We start from the raw sequence: 16,885 nt of genomic DNA on the forward strand, positions 1-16,885 counted from the left end.
AGTGCTATTTGATGATGGAATTCATCGAAGTCAAATGCATCCATAATGAATAAATTTATTTGCAACGCAGGAAAGATTGAAACAATACATCAGACTTAGTACATTAGAAAGAAGCAGTGGAGGGTGGTTTATTAATGTTAATTTTCACATTTGAGTCATGTTCTTTCTGATTAATGGTACATATTTAGGCCTACATATATTTACATATTCAAATAGGTACCTCCCCTTGTTAAAGATAAATTTATTTTTCAATGCCCTTTACTATCAAATATGTTAATTATTTTACTATTTATGTGACATTTGAGATCTTTCAGTAAAGCTAAAATGTTATTTTGTTTCTAACTTAATTTCAGTATGTAGCCAGTTAATTTACTTCTGCTCAGTTTATTGCAGCATACATCTTTTTTTTTAATCAGCCCGTTTACCTGTCTATTCAATGATTTTTCTATTTTTTTTTCCTTTTGCTCTTGCTTCTCATTCAGATAAATAATTAGAGGAAATCAATGCCTGAGTATCCAAAACCCATTAATTATTCAAGTTAATTTGGTACTTCAGTGCGAAGATGTGTGTGTAGTTTTAAATCTAATGACAGGTAAATTAACTAATTGCTTATGGCAATTATTTCCTCAAATTAATAAAAAGAGAAGATTATTTTTGGAATATCTGGGCATAAAAACAAAACCTCACACATTAACACAAACAAAAAAAGACAGCTCTGAAAGTACATATGTACGTGCCATCTTGCAAATCGTATTTTAGAGGCGAAACAGAATGGATGGGTTAGGCTGGAGACTGCCAAAACAAGAAGGTAACTGCTTTCAGGGATTTTAATAATGAAAATGACAAACACCCTACGTTTGTGTCAGTAACTTTGAATGGCACTCAGACTGCTTTGGTTAATGGGTAAAGTAACATGTGACCAAATGCAGAGTCAACACAGCAAAAATTCCAGCATTAATTCACCTTCTGTGACAAGTTAGCTGATGTCAGCTGTATTACAGTTGATTTAAATGTATCTATGTTACAGTGAGAAGAAATACGCCATAGGCCATACGTGTATTCTTATCAGACATTCATTTGGTAGTACAGTTTTGAGTGTTGCTGAAAAATGATATGTTTCTTTAATCTTTTCATTTTGCACTCAACAGGATAATTTTCAAGAATACAATTTAAAAGGAATTTATATTAAATGCATAAGACAAAAATAATGATTGATTGACAAGTTGACTCTGACTGGAATAGGCAATACTATGGAGAATGCAGCCAACTCAACAAAATAATTGACAGGCATTCATTGGTTTATTTTTTCAGGGCAATGCCTGATGACTGAGAATCAATATGCCCATTCAAAATTTAAACAAAGCCTGGCTGTTACCTGTCAATCAACAATAATGGGTACATTCTCCATGATAATGCCCAAATTAACAAGAGACCACTTGCCAACAAATCAATAGTCTATAATCAATAGTATAAATGCTAGTTTTTCATTTAAATTTATATTGTGAAAACTCCTAATGAGTGCAATACAAAAAGCTTCAACAAACTGTGTCATAGTTATTGTTTTTACTTAAAAATTTTGGTGCATTGACATTTGAAGTGTAATATCATGCTAAGTTCAGTGTCAAGTATAAAAATAAGGTTGCTGGAAAAGCTCAGCAGGTCTGGCATTTTCTGTGAAGGGGAAAACAGAGTTAATGTTTCAGGTCCAGTGACCTTCCTCAAAGGAAGCATTCTGAGGAAGGATCACCAGACCTGAAATTTAACTCTGTTTTTTCCTTCACAGATGATGCCAGACCTGCTGAGCTTTTCCAGCAATTTTGTTTTTGATCCTGATTCACAGCATCTGCAGTTTTTTTTTGGTTTTAATTATCAAGTAACCCACTGGTGTTTATTGTGTTCATTCACACATTGTTAAGAGGTCAAGATACTAGAAGCTCGTGTTAATCCATTGCCACCATAAATCAACACTTTTAAATCCAGAGAGAAAAAAAGTGATGAAAATGAAGTTACAAGGGAAAAGGCGGCTGATATTAGACCTTAAGACCGTAAGACATAGGAGCAAAAATTGGGCCATTTGGCCCATCCAGTCTGCTCTGCCATTCAATCATAGCTGCTGAGTTTCTGACCCCCATTCTCCCACTTTCTCTCTTAATACTTAATTCCCCTGACTCTCAAAACCTATAGATCTCAATCTTAAACATTGTCAATGACCTGACCTCCACAGCCTTCTATGGCAATGAATTCCATAGATTCACCATTCTCTGGCTGAAGAAGTTTCTCCTTATCTCTGTTCAAAAGGGTCTTCTCTTTACTCTAAGACTGTGCCTTTGGGTCCTAGTCTCTCCTGTCAACAGAAGCATCTTCCCAACTTCTATTCTGTCCAGGCCATTCAGTATTCTGTAACTTTCAATTAGATACCCCTTCGTCCTTCTAAACTCCATTAAGCATTGACCCAGAGTCCTCAAACATTCTTCATATGTTATGCTTTTACTCAAATTTCTTTTCAGAGAGAGATTTTTGTTCTACTTCTGAGATGTGGATCTTTGATATCTTTGGTATAAATTGGGGCTTTTACATTATTAGTTGCTGTATTTTGTCATCTAGACTGGTATAACTTTGTAAGCTTAATTTTCTCAGCAAGAGTCTAAATAGATTGATGGTTCAGAACTCGAATATTGTTGAAAAGAGAGCCATGTTGCTGAAGCTTTTCACCCTTCAGTCACTGGATCAAGCACAAGAATTTCAAACAATTAAAGCAACTCACATAACAGGAGAAGTCAGCTGACATTTATAGAAAATGAACTAGCTTAAAGTGTAGTCACTTGTCTTTTTGAAAAATGTAGCAACCTTAATTCATAGACCACATAAATAAAAACAGAATACTGCAGGTACTTGAGATCGGCACTAAAATAAGAAGCAGGATTGACACATCTGTGCAGAGAAAAACAGAGCGAATGTTTCAGTCAAAAATGGCTGTTTTGTTTTTTCTTTGTGTTGTCCAAACATGAGGATAACTTGTGACAGTGACAAGATCCCCCAGTCCACACTTACCCACCCCCTGCATTCAATTCTGAAAACCAAATCGTTCACCACCACCCCCCTCACCGTTTCCACCACCTCCAGCAGGATGGCACGAGACATATACCCCACTGTCCTCCCCTCCCCAAGAGCCTTCCATAGGGACCAGTCCGTCCAGGACACCTCAGCCCTCTCCTCCTCCACTCCCAAGGCCTCCCTGCATCCCCATGGCACCTTCCCACGTGAGCACAGAAGGTGTGACACCTGCCTGGCTATCTCCTCCCTCCTCACTATCCCATGACCCAGACACACCACCCAGCTGATATACCTGCACTCCACTCAACCTAGTCTACTCTGTTTGCTGCCTTAAACAGCATCTCATTTTCCACTTGGGAATTCTGCAGTGTTTGTGATTCAAAATCGAGTTCACTAGTTTTAGGATCAGAGTGCCTTCTCCCATGCCCTTACCCCGACCTCTATACACCAGACCTTGCCTTCAGTTGGCTGTTATCACAACTGTCCCATTGTAAGCTACAAATGGTCCCAGTTAGCAACAATTGATTCATGTAGGCTGTCCTTTACCCATTCCTTTGTCTGCTCCACTGTTGTTTCTCACTCTGGACTTCAGCTCCACCCCTTTCCCCATCCCATCTTTAGCATACATATCACTTTTTTTCCTAGCTAGAATCAGTTCTGAAGACAGATCACTGGACCTGAAATGTAAACTCTGCTTTGTCTCCAGAGATTCTGCCAGACCTGTTGAGTTTCTTTAGCAATTCCTGCTTTTATTGTATAAGGATAACTTCCCTCTAGGAAATATATTTTCGTATTTAAATTTACAAATAGGTTTGAAGTTATAAATGCGAAGAAAAACATATGTAATTTTCCCCACTACTTCTTGTAATTCTGAAAAATATTGAGTTCAGTATTTATATGTTTGCATGAATGCATTTTGAAAATTCATTGTCCCTTTATTTAACAGAGTTATTTTTCATGTACTTGCTTTTTAATATCCCCATTCAGGCAGCATACTATAAAGTATCGTAAGAATGGTTTAGCATGCATGCAATTGTACCGCATGAATTCTGACACAGTCACTGAGAGATGAAGAGCCTTGAAACATTTAGTTGGTGGCACTACTTCCTCACGGCACCAGGGACCTGGGCTTGATTCCAGCCTTGGGTGACAATCTGTGTGGATTAAATTCCCCACAGTGTGGAAACAGCGCCCCCCAGCCCAACAAGTCCACACTGCCCCCCGAAGCATCCCACCCAGACCCAACCCCCCACCCCAACACTACGGGCAAGTTAGCATGGCCAATCCACCTAGTCTGCACATCTTTGGACTGTGGGAGGAAACCAAAGCACCCGGAGGAAACCCACGCAGACACAGGGAGAATGTGAAACTCCACACCGTCGCCCGTGGCTAGAATTGAACCCAGGTCCCTGGCGCTGTGACGCTGCAGTGCTAACCACTGAGCCACCGTGCTGCCCCTAAAGTGGAGTTTGCACATTCTCCCTGTGTCCATGTGGGTTTCCTCTGGGCACTTCAGTTTCTTCCCACAGTCCAAAGGTGTACAGGCTAGGTGGATTGATCATGCTAAATTGTCCATAAAGATGTGTAGATTAGGTGGGTTTTAGGGGGATGCGTCTGAGTGGGATTCTCTGAGATTCAGTGTGGACTTGTTGGGCCGAAGGGCCTCTTTCCACCCTGTAGGGATTCTGTTCTATAAAAATTTACTGTGCTTTCTGCCCACAGGTGCTGCCAAACCTGCTTAGTTTCTCCAGCAGTTTCTGTTTTGGTTTCAGATCTTCAGCATCCACAATTCTTTGTTAATTTAACACAATTTCCAGACTTTGTTTTCTGCAATAGATGGTGTTGGATTTTTATGTCTGAGTATGTCTCGCTGGAAGTGCCATCTTCCAGATGAAGCATTAAATGGATATACCTTTTACCTTCTGAGGTGGATGTAAAGATCCTGTGGCAATATTTTGAAGAAGGTTAGCGGCAGTGTGCTGGTCAGTACTTGCCCTGAATCAACCGAAACAGATTGTCTGGTCAGTAACACACATCTGGCCAGAACTTTCCCAGCCTCTAAATGACATGGACGTTGGTGAGTCGATTGGGAAAATATGGTGAGATCAGGAAAATGATATTCTCAGCCTGGAGAAAAGAAAAGACTAATTCTGCAACCGGGCTTTGATTGGCGAGTTCAGAATCTCGCCAGTGAGGAGGGAGAGGCCTATTTGCATGAATTTGCATTCGGTTATCACTTAATCTCACCTCATTAGTATGCATTTCCTAATTTCCCATGTGCCTGAAAGAAACTCGCTGGTAACAATTCCTGGCATGAATATCAGAGTGGGACCCGGTGTCTCCAGTCACTTGCTCCCTTGGCTGCCCATCCCACACTGCAGAGCCCAACATCTCAGGAACGTTCCATGGACAGCAACTTCTCACATCTCCTCTCACCCTTCTTGGCATTGGCCGTTCCACATTCTCATGACATATCTCCAACCCATTTGTATACAGTTCTTGACTTCAGTGTGCCAACAACTTTCATTGCAAAGCTGCTGCCAGGATACTTTGCATTCAGGGTCAGGCTGCCATCCCATAGAACATGATGTTTCTTGGGCCTTTTTTTGTGCTTTGACCCCTCAGTCAGAGATAATAGCTCACAATACTTCCATCTTACTTTGCCTTTTAGCGCACATACAAAACTGTCATTTGTGCCAGCGGTGATCAATCAAGCGGGTGGACATGTTGCTGAACAGCACCCAGCTACATCAATGTCACACCTGTAGCATGTACCAGCAGCTCATACAACAAACACACTGAATGTGCTTCAGTCAAATGGCTATGTCTCAAAGTCTAAGCTCAGTAATCCTCAGTCAGGCCAACAAAGACAGCTTTCAGTCAGATAGCCCATTAAGGGCAGAGTCTGATACCGGTCTAGGGATTTCTTATTTTGAAGTATAACTATTTACAACATATTGTAATATGCAATGCTGCCTTTCTTAAACAATGTGGGTGGTGGGAGTTGAGAGATAAGATGTAATTGTATAGCTCTTCCAATAGCATACTGTATATGACTTAGGATGCGTTAATCTGAATAAGGTCCCCATGTCAACGATTTCTGAATATGCATTCCATGGCCCTCTTTCTCAGAGCACTTTCTGTCCCAGTGTATAGAAGATAATGTTAAATTAGCATTTGCATATGATTTGGATGCTGAGTGTTCACATTACTAAGGAGCTGTTCTGTTTCTGTACTTATGCACACAGCATGACCAATGGATCCAGCCACAGCGGGGCTTATCATCTATGTGCTCATCATACAACAAAGGTATAGAGAAATCAAGGCCAAACAAATGTGGCTGCATGCCCAGGATCAGTGGCAACTTCTAGCGCCTCCAAACAGCCTCCACATGAAGAGAATTTAGCTGAAAGTTCCCTCACGATGTGCAGGAGAAACACAAGGCCCAGAGTCTATCATACTTGATGCCGTTACTTCCAGATCAGTGAGGCATAATGTCACTGCAAGCTGAGGATGTCCCAGGACATTTTTATAGCATCATACCAACTGCTGGAATGCCACCTGTGACATGAAAGAGTGGGTGACCATCCTATTCTGGTGGTCATCACCTTATATGCAACTGGATGCTTCCTAGGATCCACTGGGATCCTATGACCCTTAATGTATCAAGGTTGCTGCTAACACAACTTGTGCCAGGCCGCATTGTTTCATCAAAGCCAGTGCTACAGACCAGGCAGTAAGATTTGCTAACACAGCCCTTCCCTCACTTTCAGCTACTTAGATTATACATATGTCATGTTGAGAATGGCATATCATAACCCATCTAACTTCATCGCCAGACAAAGGTTCAATTCCATTGATGTACAAGTCATTTTTCATCAGCAATACCAAATCTTGGCAATCTGTGCCAGGCACACTGCTATGAAGCCAATTTCCTTGAGAATTCTCATGTTGCTGCTTTGTTTCAAGATGCCTTACAATGACTGTTACTGGGACTACCGTCTGCAATCATTGAGGCCAAACATGGATAAAATGAAGCCTTTTCTTTAGTCAGGGCCATGATTAAGCTGATGATGGGCCTGCTGAAGACAAGTTTCTGATGCTTGGGTCAGTCTTGGAGGCAATGTTTCTTTAAGCCGTACAGCTGTGCAACTGTGCAGCACTCTCGGGTTTCTCTGAAGTTCTGCATACGCTGATTGATGTGCTGATCCATTAATGTCTGGATTTGAAGATCGTTGCCACATGCAAACCTCAGAGGACTGCACACTGATAGATAAAATCTGGGTGCATTGATCTGTTGACTTTTAATTTGTTGCTGGCCAAATGCTCGCAGTATCTTCTCAGAAGCAAATGCAGCTCTTCTTTTCTTTGCTTGTTGTTGCTGAATGAAAATGAATGTTTTCAAACTTGTGAAAGCTTTCCAGTATGCAATGTTCCCACATTGAACAATGAGAAGATATTAGGCCTCAGGGATACTGTAGCACTGCTTAGACGGTGTTCTAAGGATGGTTAACCTGTGTAGCTTGATTCTTAAATAGTAGCATATTTTTGCATGTACACCTGTATTTACAATGAGGTATAAGCCATGCTGACGTTACACCCTCAGATGTGTTTCTCTTTCTTTTTCTTTTTCATTCCCATACCACTGTAAAGGCAACTCCTGGCTGGCATCATTCAATGTGGTACACAGCTGGTCTTTAGTATGGTGCCTGAGCTGGGAGGGCATTGTGAGAGATCCCAGCAGTTAATAGTACTTCTGCCATTGCCAAACAAAAGATAGTGCAATTGGGTGACATAAAGGCATTGTTCCCAATGGGACAAGCTACAGAAAATTGCGTGAGAAGACTTGCTAGACCTCACGGAGAGAAACCCTCCATGAAACTCATCAAATTTGATACTTTACTGATTTTTGAAACTTAATTACAATAGTATTAATGGCACAAATATGTTTGTAACTAAAGAACAAAGGCTTTATGTGTTTGAATCTTACAATTTATCTTCATTCTAAAAACGTGTTTTAATACATCAAGATGCAGTTTGCAGCTTTAAATTATACTGTTAATCAATGTTAAAATTGCAGATTAATGCCTCATGTATTATTACAGATGCATAATCATGAATTATTATCGGGGGTAATAAAATAAAATGTCTAGCTTAGGAAATTGGTACATTGTTTTAATTGCAAGATACTCAATCTTCATTATTGAAATATAAAAGTTTTTTACACAATTTCTTTATGTTTTTGATTTAAATTTACCTTATAGAGAGCTGACATAGCAGTTTCAGCCTTGACAATTACTCCAGAGAGAGAGAATGTTGTGGACTTCACTGGTCGAATCATGGACTACACCTTAGGATTTCTACTTAAGAAGCCAGAACACAGAGTGGATATGTTTACCTGCCTTGAACCATTTGACCTGACAGTTTGGGCATGTATTATTGGCACTTTGTTTATAATAGGCCTGCTTGTCTGCATGTTTAGCTGGGTAAAGCCATCACCACTGCAAATAGGATCTGTGACTTCTACAACATTGTACAATGCTGCGTGGCTTGTTTATGGATCATTTGTACAACAAGGTAGGGCTATCTTATTCAAATGTATTCTATTAGACTCTACCATGGTAATTTCATCTCAAAATTGCCTATTTTAAAAGCTAGTGAGCTGTTAACATTATGTAGTTAATGCTTCTTTTTTCTCTCAAAGAATCCATAATGATTATTTTGTGTACTAATAGCATTTTTCAGAGTTAAGATAAATTTGCCGCAAATTTCTGATGTTGAATATTAAGCAATGATGTTAGTAAATTCTAAAGAACAAAAAATAATCATTTGAAGTTTTTGAAACAAAAACAATACTGCTACATGTTTCTATTATATTTCTACTGGAACATTATCAATTAATTAAAATAGGAAAAGAATTAGTTCATTTGAAAAATACGTGGAAAGCTAAAATCCATGGATGTATAATGAAATAAGTCTGTTCAGCACTGTAATTTTGAACATTATTTATTTATTCTGCAACTTTTCAAACCTTAAATAGTTCCAACTTTTAGCCAATGGTCCTGTGTGCAAGTTTCTTTTTCCACATCACCTCAGCTTGTACATTCCTCATCTGCTGGTTTTGCTCTTGTACTAATTTTCTCCCTTTCTGTTTGGATTTTTAACCTTGTGTCGTAATCATTACCCTCCCAGGGTGCTGATCCATATCTAACTATTACAATTCACCACTTGTAAGTAGTTCTAACAATGTTCCTCCAAGCATATGTAGATATTCAAGCAGATTGCTTTGGTAAAGAGTTTTCCACACAAATGTTAGGAGTTTCATTGTTTTCCTCTGTTACTTCTTCCTTGGGTCAATTAACTTGTGGTTAGAATCACCTCTAACAATGTTATTTCTACTCTTTGATCTGCTACACATTTTGTCTTCTCTATCTCTCCCACAATTAATGCACAAGAAGCTCAACTCATAATGGCTCTCCTGAACCTTTTTTATGTGCTACAGACCTATACACTGCATCATTTTAAAATTAGTTTTGTGCTCCCTAAAAGTAATATTTTCCACTTTTGCCCAGCTTATGTTTGTAACTGTATGCACTCAGCCACTCTGACATTCCATTCATGGTGATTGGTATGTCAACAAGGATTGCAGCATTTACATCTAGTTCTGGAAGTTACTACCACACACTGGTGTTGAAGGTCCACACAGTAGAAAACGCATTAAAGGGAGGCTGAACATATCCATAACTTCCTGCAAAGATTTGCTACTAATTTCCTTACTTTATTCACCAAACTAAACAACAAAGCATGTTTTTGTAACAAGGTGTAGAGCTGGATGAACACAGCAGGCCAAGCAGCATCATAGGAGCAGAAAAGGTGACATTTCGGGCTTAGACTCTTCTGAAGAATCTCAGATTCTCCAGCATCTGGAGTTCTTACTATCTCTGAATCATGAAAATGTGTTGTGCTTCTTTCCTCTTCAACTCTACTTCTTGCTTTTGTTTTGTGAATCTAACATCTTATTGCTTCATTTTAGCTTTTTGCCTGCTTATAACTGGCTAATTTTATTTTACTTATTTGTTTGCTTAGTTCTTCTGAACGTTGCCCTTATATCTTTACGGCCCTCCCCCTTCCACCCACATCACCTTGGCCCCTCATGTTTTACATTACATGCTGTGGCTTATCCATATCTATGAGCCTGATATTCATTGTAAAAGAAATCAAGAACCCTATAGCAAGAGTTAAATGTGTTGAAAAAAATCTTTTGTTTTACAAAAGAATAGTTTAGAAATAATTACATTAAGCTAAACTCATTTTCTCTACAGCTCAAGTATCGATCATTCAGATCCTTCGAAATATCAAAACCTGAAACTGCAAGCTCATGAAATGTTGTGGAAATAAACATCGTGAAAGAAATAGCAGAAATCAAACAGTCAGGGCTGTCAATCAAATAGGAATCAGGTGTATCGTAGGAGTAATGTATGTCTGAGCTTTCAGCCAAGGTTATTTTGTATTCTAATTTCTACCTTATCTGGCAGTTCCTTCTGTTATGCATGCCTTTTTTCCCCAGTTGTCTTCCTTCTTAGTTTTAGTATATTCCATATCATGACTTTCAAACTCATTGACCACATTCTGATCTGGTATTATTTGTCCTCAGAAATAAAAGCATTTTCTCAGAAGCCATCCAGAACTTTAAAAAAGAGTATTTTTTTCAGCTATTCATTGAGCTCCAAACATTTCAATTTTTCTTAATCTAGCACATGAATCACCCTTGAAATCTAAGTGCCAAAAATGCTTTATAATCTCCTAAAGTCTATTTTGCAGGCCTTCAGGGCTTTTCTTTCTTGCATCATCAACTCTCAATGACCAAATGCTCTCTGTTGCATTCCATAATCATTTTGTTTCTTTCAACTGTCTTTTGCTCTAACACCTGTGAGCCATCAATGCACCCAGGACTGTTAGCCACAGTATTGAGACTCAGATTAATACTGCATGTTGAAATGATAATCACTCTCTCTTCCTCTAACCCTCTTCTTTACCAATGCCAGCCCTTGTGATTGATCACTAAGACTCTTCTTCCAGAAACCTATCCCTCTGCCCCATCAACTTGTCAGATTGTCACCAGTTTAGAATGAAGTGGCCAATTTTTGTGAAATCCTGTAACTGTCAAACCAATGCAGATACCTCAGAATGTAAATTATTTATGTTTGAGATTTATTTTTAATGATGGACATACGAGAAATATTATTACAGCAGTTTTTTCTTCTGGAGTATGATAGTTTTACGACTGCAAGGCATAACAAATATGGGCATAATGATAGACATTCACCCACAAGAAAAGATTTCTGCAAGTATCCAGCCATTAACGAGTTTTGTATTCTTTGTTTATTCTGTTGGCTCCTGGCAAAACCTTGAATGAGTCTTCAAATTTATTCTGGAGCACCGCAGGCTAAGTTTTATTGTTTCTATTTGTGCTATCACTCATGGCAGTGGCAAAGGCTTTTCTTGTTTCTAAGCACTAAAAGTGTTTTACTTAGTGATCAATATGTTTTATTGTGACAATGTGAATGCATAAATTATAATTTGAATATGTTTCTGGTGATGATATATCATGTTGAAGTATCCATTGCACTTCTTCCTACTTGAAATTCTGGCATTATTGTAGTTACGTTAAAGGTTTTCTATTATAGCACCACTTTGCTGCTTCAGAATGATATTTGTGGTAGTACTGAGGTTTTCAATGCATGGGCTAAAGACTTGATGATCTATTGGAACTGCATTAGTAGAGATTTCCTAGGTATCATAGTATCATGAACTGCATCCAGTGGCTATTAGACTGCTAGAAAACAAATGCCAATCTTGATCAACTTAAGGACTTCCATTGTGTTAATGTTCTACTGGTCTGTCATGATTGGAAATGCATCCTTCAGGTTTCTGATCAGTTCCTAGGAAGCAAACACATGCCCATATAATTTGGCAATCCTGGTTCCATTGTGTTTTACAGTGAATCCTATCCCCAGTAGAAAATTTGTTCCAAACATCATCAGGGTTGAATACTATGATAAAAGCAGAATGACTGAGAATATGATCAATAGGCAGTGTGAGGAATTCAAGCATGGATGCAGAGGAGGGGTATGACATCTACAGTAAGTGACCACTGAGTAGGTCATTGGGTTTCTGATAGTGGAACCTATCTGTTCACCCCTGCAAGGAACCTGTTTGCAATGCAGTGCAGATAGCAGAAAAGGGAGGTAAAGAGTAACAAGATCACAGCTTTTCATGATGTCTTCTCTGATGATGAAGAGGATGTGGAGGAGCCAGCTGACAATGTGATTAGGTTGTGAAGCTGGTGAGGCAAGGCACAAGATACAAGTGAGAATGATAATGTCCTAAGCCTGGTCCATTCTTGTAACTCTTTTACCTATAAGAAAGATTCCAACAAAACCTTTCCCCTAATCATCCCAGATTTTACCTCCTTTATTTAACACTTGATTACCCAGTGCTTAGGAACACAGCTCACAGTGACAGGGTTGAAATGTGAACAGTTTGTTTATAACTTATCTCATCCTTAATTCCAAATATATGTTTCTGCAGAAAAGCTCATCTGAGATTTCTCTGTCAAACCTCCTCATCTCTCTCAAGTCAGGAGAAGCCAAAATTAAAAATGTGAAGTGACCTGTAATTAGTCATTGAATTTTTTTTTTGCGAACTAAATCTTATTCACAGAAACTATTTCTTTTGTACCGCATGTTTGAGTAATTTCCCTTCTGTACTGCTAGTTACAAAAGCATACATTTATCTTATTTTGCATGAACAGAGACAAGTATCACCCAACTGCACATCCTTACATTTGTGCATTCGTCAAAGCCATGAATTTCATCAACTGTACAATGTATCCATCTTGCACTTGTTTAAAATATGCATGTAACAGGAATGTTCTTCATTTCATTGACATACAGATGGAATATTCAGTCTAAATATCATCATGGATATGTATAACCACTTTCTCAACAATCATAAATGATTTATCTTCAAATATTCTGTTCCATAGCATGCATATTTATGCAAGGAGAATAGCTATTGAATGTTGATAATTAAGATCTTTTCAGGAGTCAGAATTCTGGTTTCTTTATGCTGATCCATATTTTGTTTACATCTTTTTATTGTTCTTTTTAATTGAGCTTTTATTTCCATACTTAGCCTCTCAAGGTCAGTGTTTCATGTTCTGCCTACCCATGAAAAAAAGAGGCAGGTAAATCATGTCCATGATGCACTAAAATGCCTGAAACACACCTCTATTTTCACAATGCAGCATATTAATATGGCCATCTCTTGAGCAGAGATTGTTTCTCAAAACAGAGGTGGCAGCATTTGGAAAAGGAACTTTTGGGTGGTCCAAGGTCATAAATTTTGAGTGTTGCACAGATAAAGTGGACTTTGGAATCTAAAAGGCACAGCCATGGCATCCTGCTCTGTGAACAAAGACAGAGGCTGCTGGAAAAGCTCAGCAGGGCTGGCAGCATCTGTGAAGAAAAATCAGAGTTAACATTTCGGGTCTGGTGCCCTTCCTCAGAATCGATGGCAGCTAGGAAAATGTCAGTTTATATGCAGAAGCTAGGGGGGAGGAATTGGTAAGGAGTAAATCATAGTTGGGGATAGAGCCTGAAGCGAGAGGACAGTTGAACAAACAAAGGAGTTGATTTCGGAAGAAATTTCTGAAGAAGGGTCTAGGCCAGAAACATCAGCCTTCCTACTCCTCTGATGCTGCTTGGCCTGCTGTGTTCATCCAGCTCTACACCTTGTTATCTCAGAGTTGATAAGGATCTGACTACGAGAGTGAATAGCTGTTAATGGGGACTCTTAGTGACTAACAATACATAGTGTATAATGGTAGACTATGTGATGCTGGACCTGCTGAGCTTTTCCAGCAACTGCTGTTTTTGTTCCTGGTTAACAGCATCTACAGTTCTTTCGGTATTCTGTTCAATATTTGCTTCATATTTTCATGTACGCAGTCTTCAGATGGATTCAGCCCATTTAGGTAAAATAACTGCTTTGATCTGCCAGGCTGAATTTCCCTGCTCCTGAATGACGTGAAGAATGGTGATTCAGTCGGGAAGATTACAGTGAGGTCAGACAAATGAGATTCTTGCTGTTGAGTAAAAAGGGTCAACATTTGGACCTGAGGTCAGAATGGAGAGATGATAGTCTCACCTGTGGAGTGGACAAAGACCTATTTGGAATGCATTAGTACCTATATGCGGTTTAATGTTCTCCCACATTCCAGAGAGAAATTAGATGGTGGCAATTCAAAATATATAAGTCAGACAACTTCAGATTGTCTTTTGCTTCTCTGGGCCTGCATCTTGGACAACAGTTCCCAAAATCACAGAACATACTCCATAGGAAGCAACTGCCTGCATCCCTTGGACACAGAAATTGCTATCAGCACACCTAACCTCAACGCATCCTCTTAGCATATTTTCAACCACCTTAAAATAGTTCTCCACTTCAATGATGCACCAATACCTTTCTTTGTAATGCTCCTGCCAGGGTACTTTGTATACAGGCACAAACACTCCTTTCATGTTTCAGAGCAAGGTGTTCTTTAGGACCCTTCTCTTGTTTTCATACTGCTCATTAACTTGGCACTTACATGGATGCTCATGCAATCTCAGCCTTGCCTTTCCTTGCTTTGACTTGCCTTTCTAAGTTTTGCTTTCTCCTTCAGAACTTAGTGCAGACAGAGAGTCAGTCAGCTTGTAATGGTTTTGAACAGAAATCAGAAATGTTACAGTAAAACACTATGCTACATTCATGTCACACCTATAATATGTGCCAAAAACCTATCTGCAAAAACATGCTGCATACGCTTCAAACATTTAACTATTTCTCAAAGACTAAAAGCATTAGTCCTTAGTCAGAAAGCATAATTGGAGACAATGGTTTGCCATTTAGGACAGACATGAGGAGGAATTTGGAGGGAGTCTGATGTCAGTTTGGAAGAGTAAGTTGAAGGAAGTGTCCCATCCCAATCCAGGGTCTTGAGCATGGTCTATCAGCTACTTCAGGCAGTCAAGCTCAAGCGCTCTATATCACAGTACATCAAGGACTGGGCCCTGATCAGCCCTGCAAGTCCAGTACAAGCAGTCAGGAGATTTTTCGTATGTCTGCACAGAGACCATCCAGAGACTTGGTCACACTCAGTTGGGGCTGTCTTTCCAAGTCAGACCATATGCAACTCTGACAACCTGTTCAATGAAATTCAAAGATCATTATCAGGTGTGATCACTGTGATTGTGAAGCTGTGGAAGACAATTATTGGAGGCCAATATGCTGGGCTACAGAAGGGGTGATGTTCATGAAGGCTGCTCACTTGACCTATAAGAGTGGAAGATGCATTGGAGGACATGGTTATTATGAGAGAGGGGTCATCAATGATCAAAGTGAGTTTACCTTCCATGGTGTAGTGTGACAGTTGACATAGTTATGTTGTAGGTTGGAGACACAGTTTGCAATGTCGGTGGATGAGCACTTAAATAGAACAGTTGGATGGGAACATATTGAAGCTCAGTATTAATGGAGTCCTTAATGCAACAAAACTTGTGAACAGAAGTAAGCTCTTTAAGCCACGAGTCTGCTCAGCCATAATCCTCAACTCCATTTTCTTGCTTTATCTCCATAACCCTTGATGCCCATACTGATGAAAAATCTATCAAAGCCTTGAGTATTCTTATAAACCAGCCTCCGCAATCATCTGTAAAGAATTCCACAGATTCACTACCCTGCGAGAGAAGAATTTCCCCCTAATTTTTGTCGTAACTGAGCAACCCCTTATCTTAGACTATGCTGTCTGGTTCTAGACTCTCTCACAAGGGGGAGTAACCTCTGCATCTACACTGTCAAGCCCCCTAAGAGCCCCCTAATGGTTTGGTGTGTTCACATCTCATTCTTCTAAACTCCAATGATTACAGATCCAATCAACACAATCTCTCATAAGAAAATACCTCCACCAACAGCATCAACACAGTGAATAGGACAGCTCCCAATACAGCTTCCCATAGACACGGTGATGAAATCTTGTCACAGTATTCTAAATTTTGTCTGATTAGTGTCTAGTATAGTTTTAGTAAGGCCTACCTATTTGTATACTCTATTCCCTTTGCAATAAAGACTAAATTCCATTTGCCTTCCTTATTACCTGATGAAATTGTGTGCTGTCTTTTTGTGATTTATACATGACAAACGCCAAACCCCTTTGTGCTGCAGCTTTCTGCAGTCTTTTTTTTAAGAATATTCAGCTCCAGTATACTTGCCAAAGTGCATATCCTCATATTTTCTCACATGATTGTGCATCCATCAAGTTTTTGGCTTCTCACTCAATCTGTATGAGAGCGCTGACAGCTCGTCTTCCTAGGAAACCATACCTTTCCTGATACAGGTCGTTGGAAGCATGGTCAATAGATCTCGCCGCAGCAGATGTCATTGTCACTGTTGCTCCAGCGCTACGAAGGTGCTGAGAAATCAACGAGCAGCAGATGCACCAGCAAATTCAGGAAGAATCAGTAATCTCCAGCAACTTCCACATGATGAAATCTCAGGTGAACGTTCCTGCAGGACATGGTGGAGGTACAGGAGGCCCAGAGCCTTTTGTCCTCCATTCCATTTTCTTCAGACAAATTGTTGTCAAAGACTGGATGTCCCAGGATGACTTCACAGAAGTTTGCTGATGTCTGGAGCAGAACTTGTGTTGCATATTATAACAACTGACTACTTCCGATGATGCACAGAGCAATTATGAGATCTCTCAATCCTCAATGCACAAATTTATCTA

General features: G+C 39.5%; 1 protein-coding gene across 3 annotated transcripts in view; it reads left to right on the forward strand.

Annotated features, from left to right (window-relative positions):
* LOC125458525 (glutamate receptor ionotropic, delta-2-like) overlaps positions 1-16,885 on the forward strand; it is a 496,301-nt gene that overhangs the window by 389,574 nt on the left and 89,842 nt on the right. For all 3 annotated transcript variants that reach the window (XM_048543867.2, XM_048543868.2, XM_048543870.2), the window contains one exon: positions 8,319-8,631. In XM_048543867.2, coding sequence (XP_048399824.1) covers positions 8,319-8,631 — 313 coding nt within the window. The remainder of the gene's footprint in view (positions 1-8,318; positions 8,632-16,885) is intronic.

Source organism: Stegostoma tigrinum, chromosome 13 (assembly GCF_030684315.1).
Source record: "Stegostoma tigrinum isolate sSteTig4 chromosome 13, sSteTig4.hap1, whole genome shotgun sequence".
NCBI classification, from domain to species: Eukaryota; Metazoa; Chordata; class Chondrichthyes; order Orectolobiformes; family Stegostomatidae; genus Stegostoma; species Stegostoma tigrinum.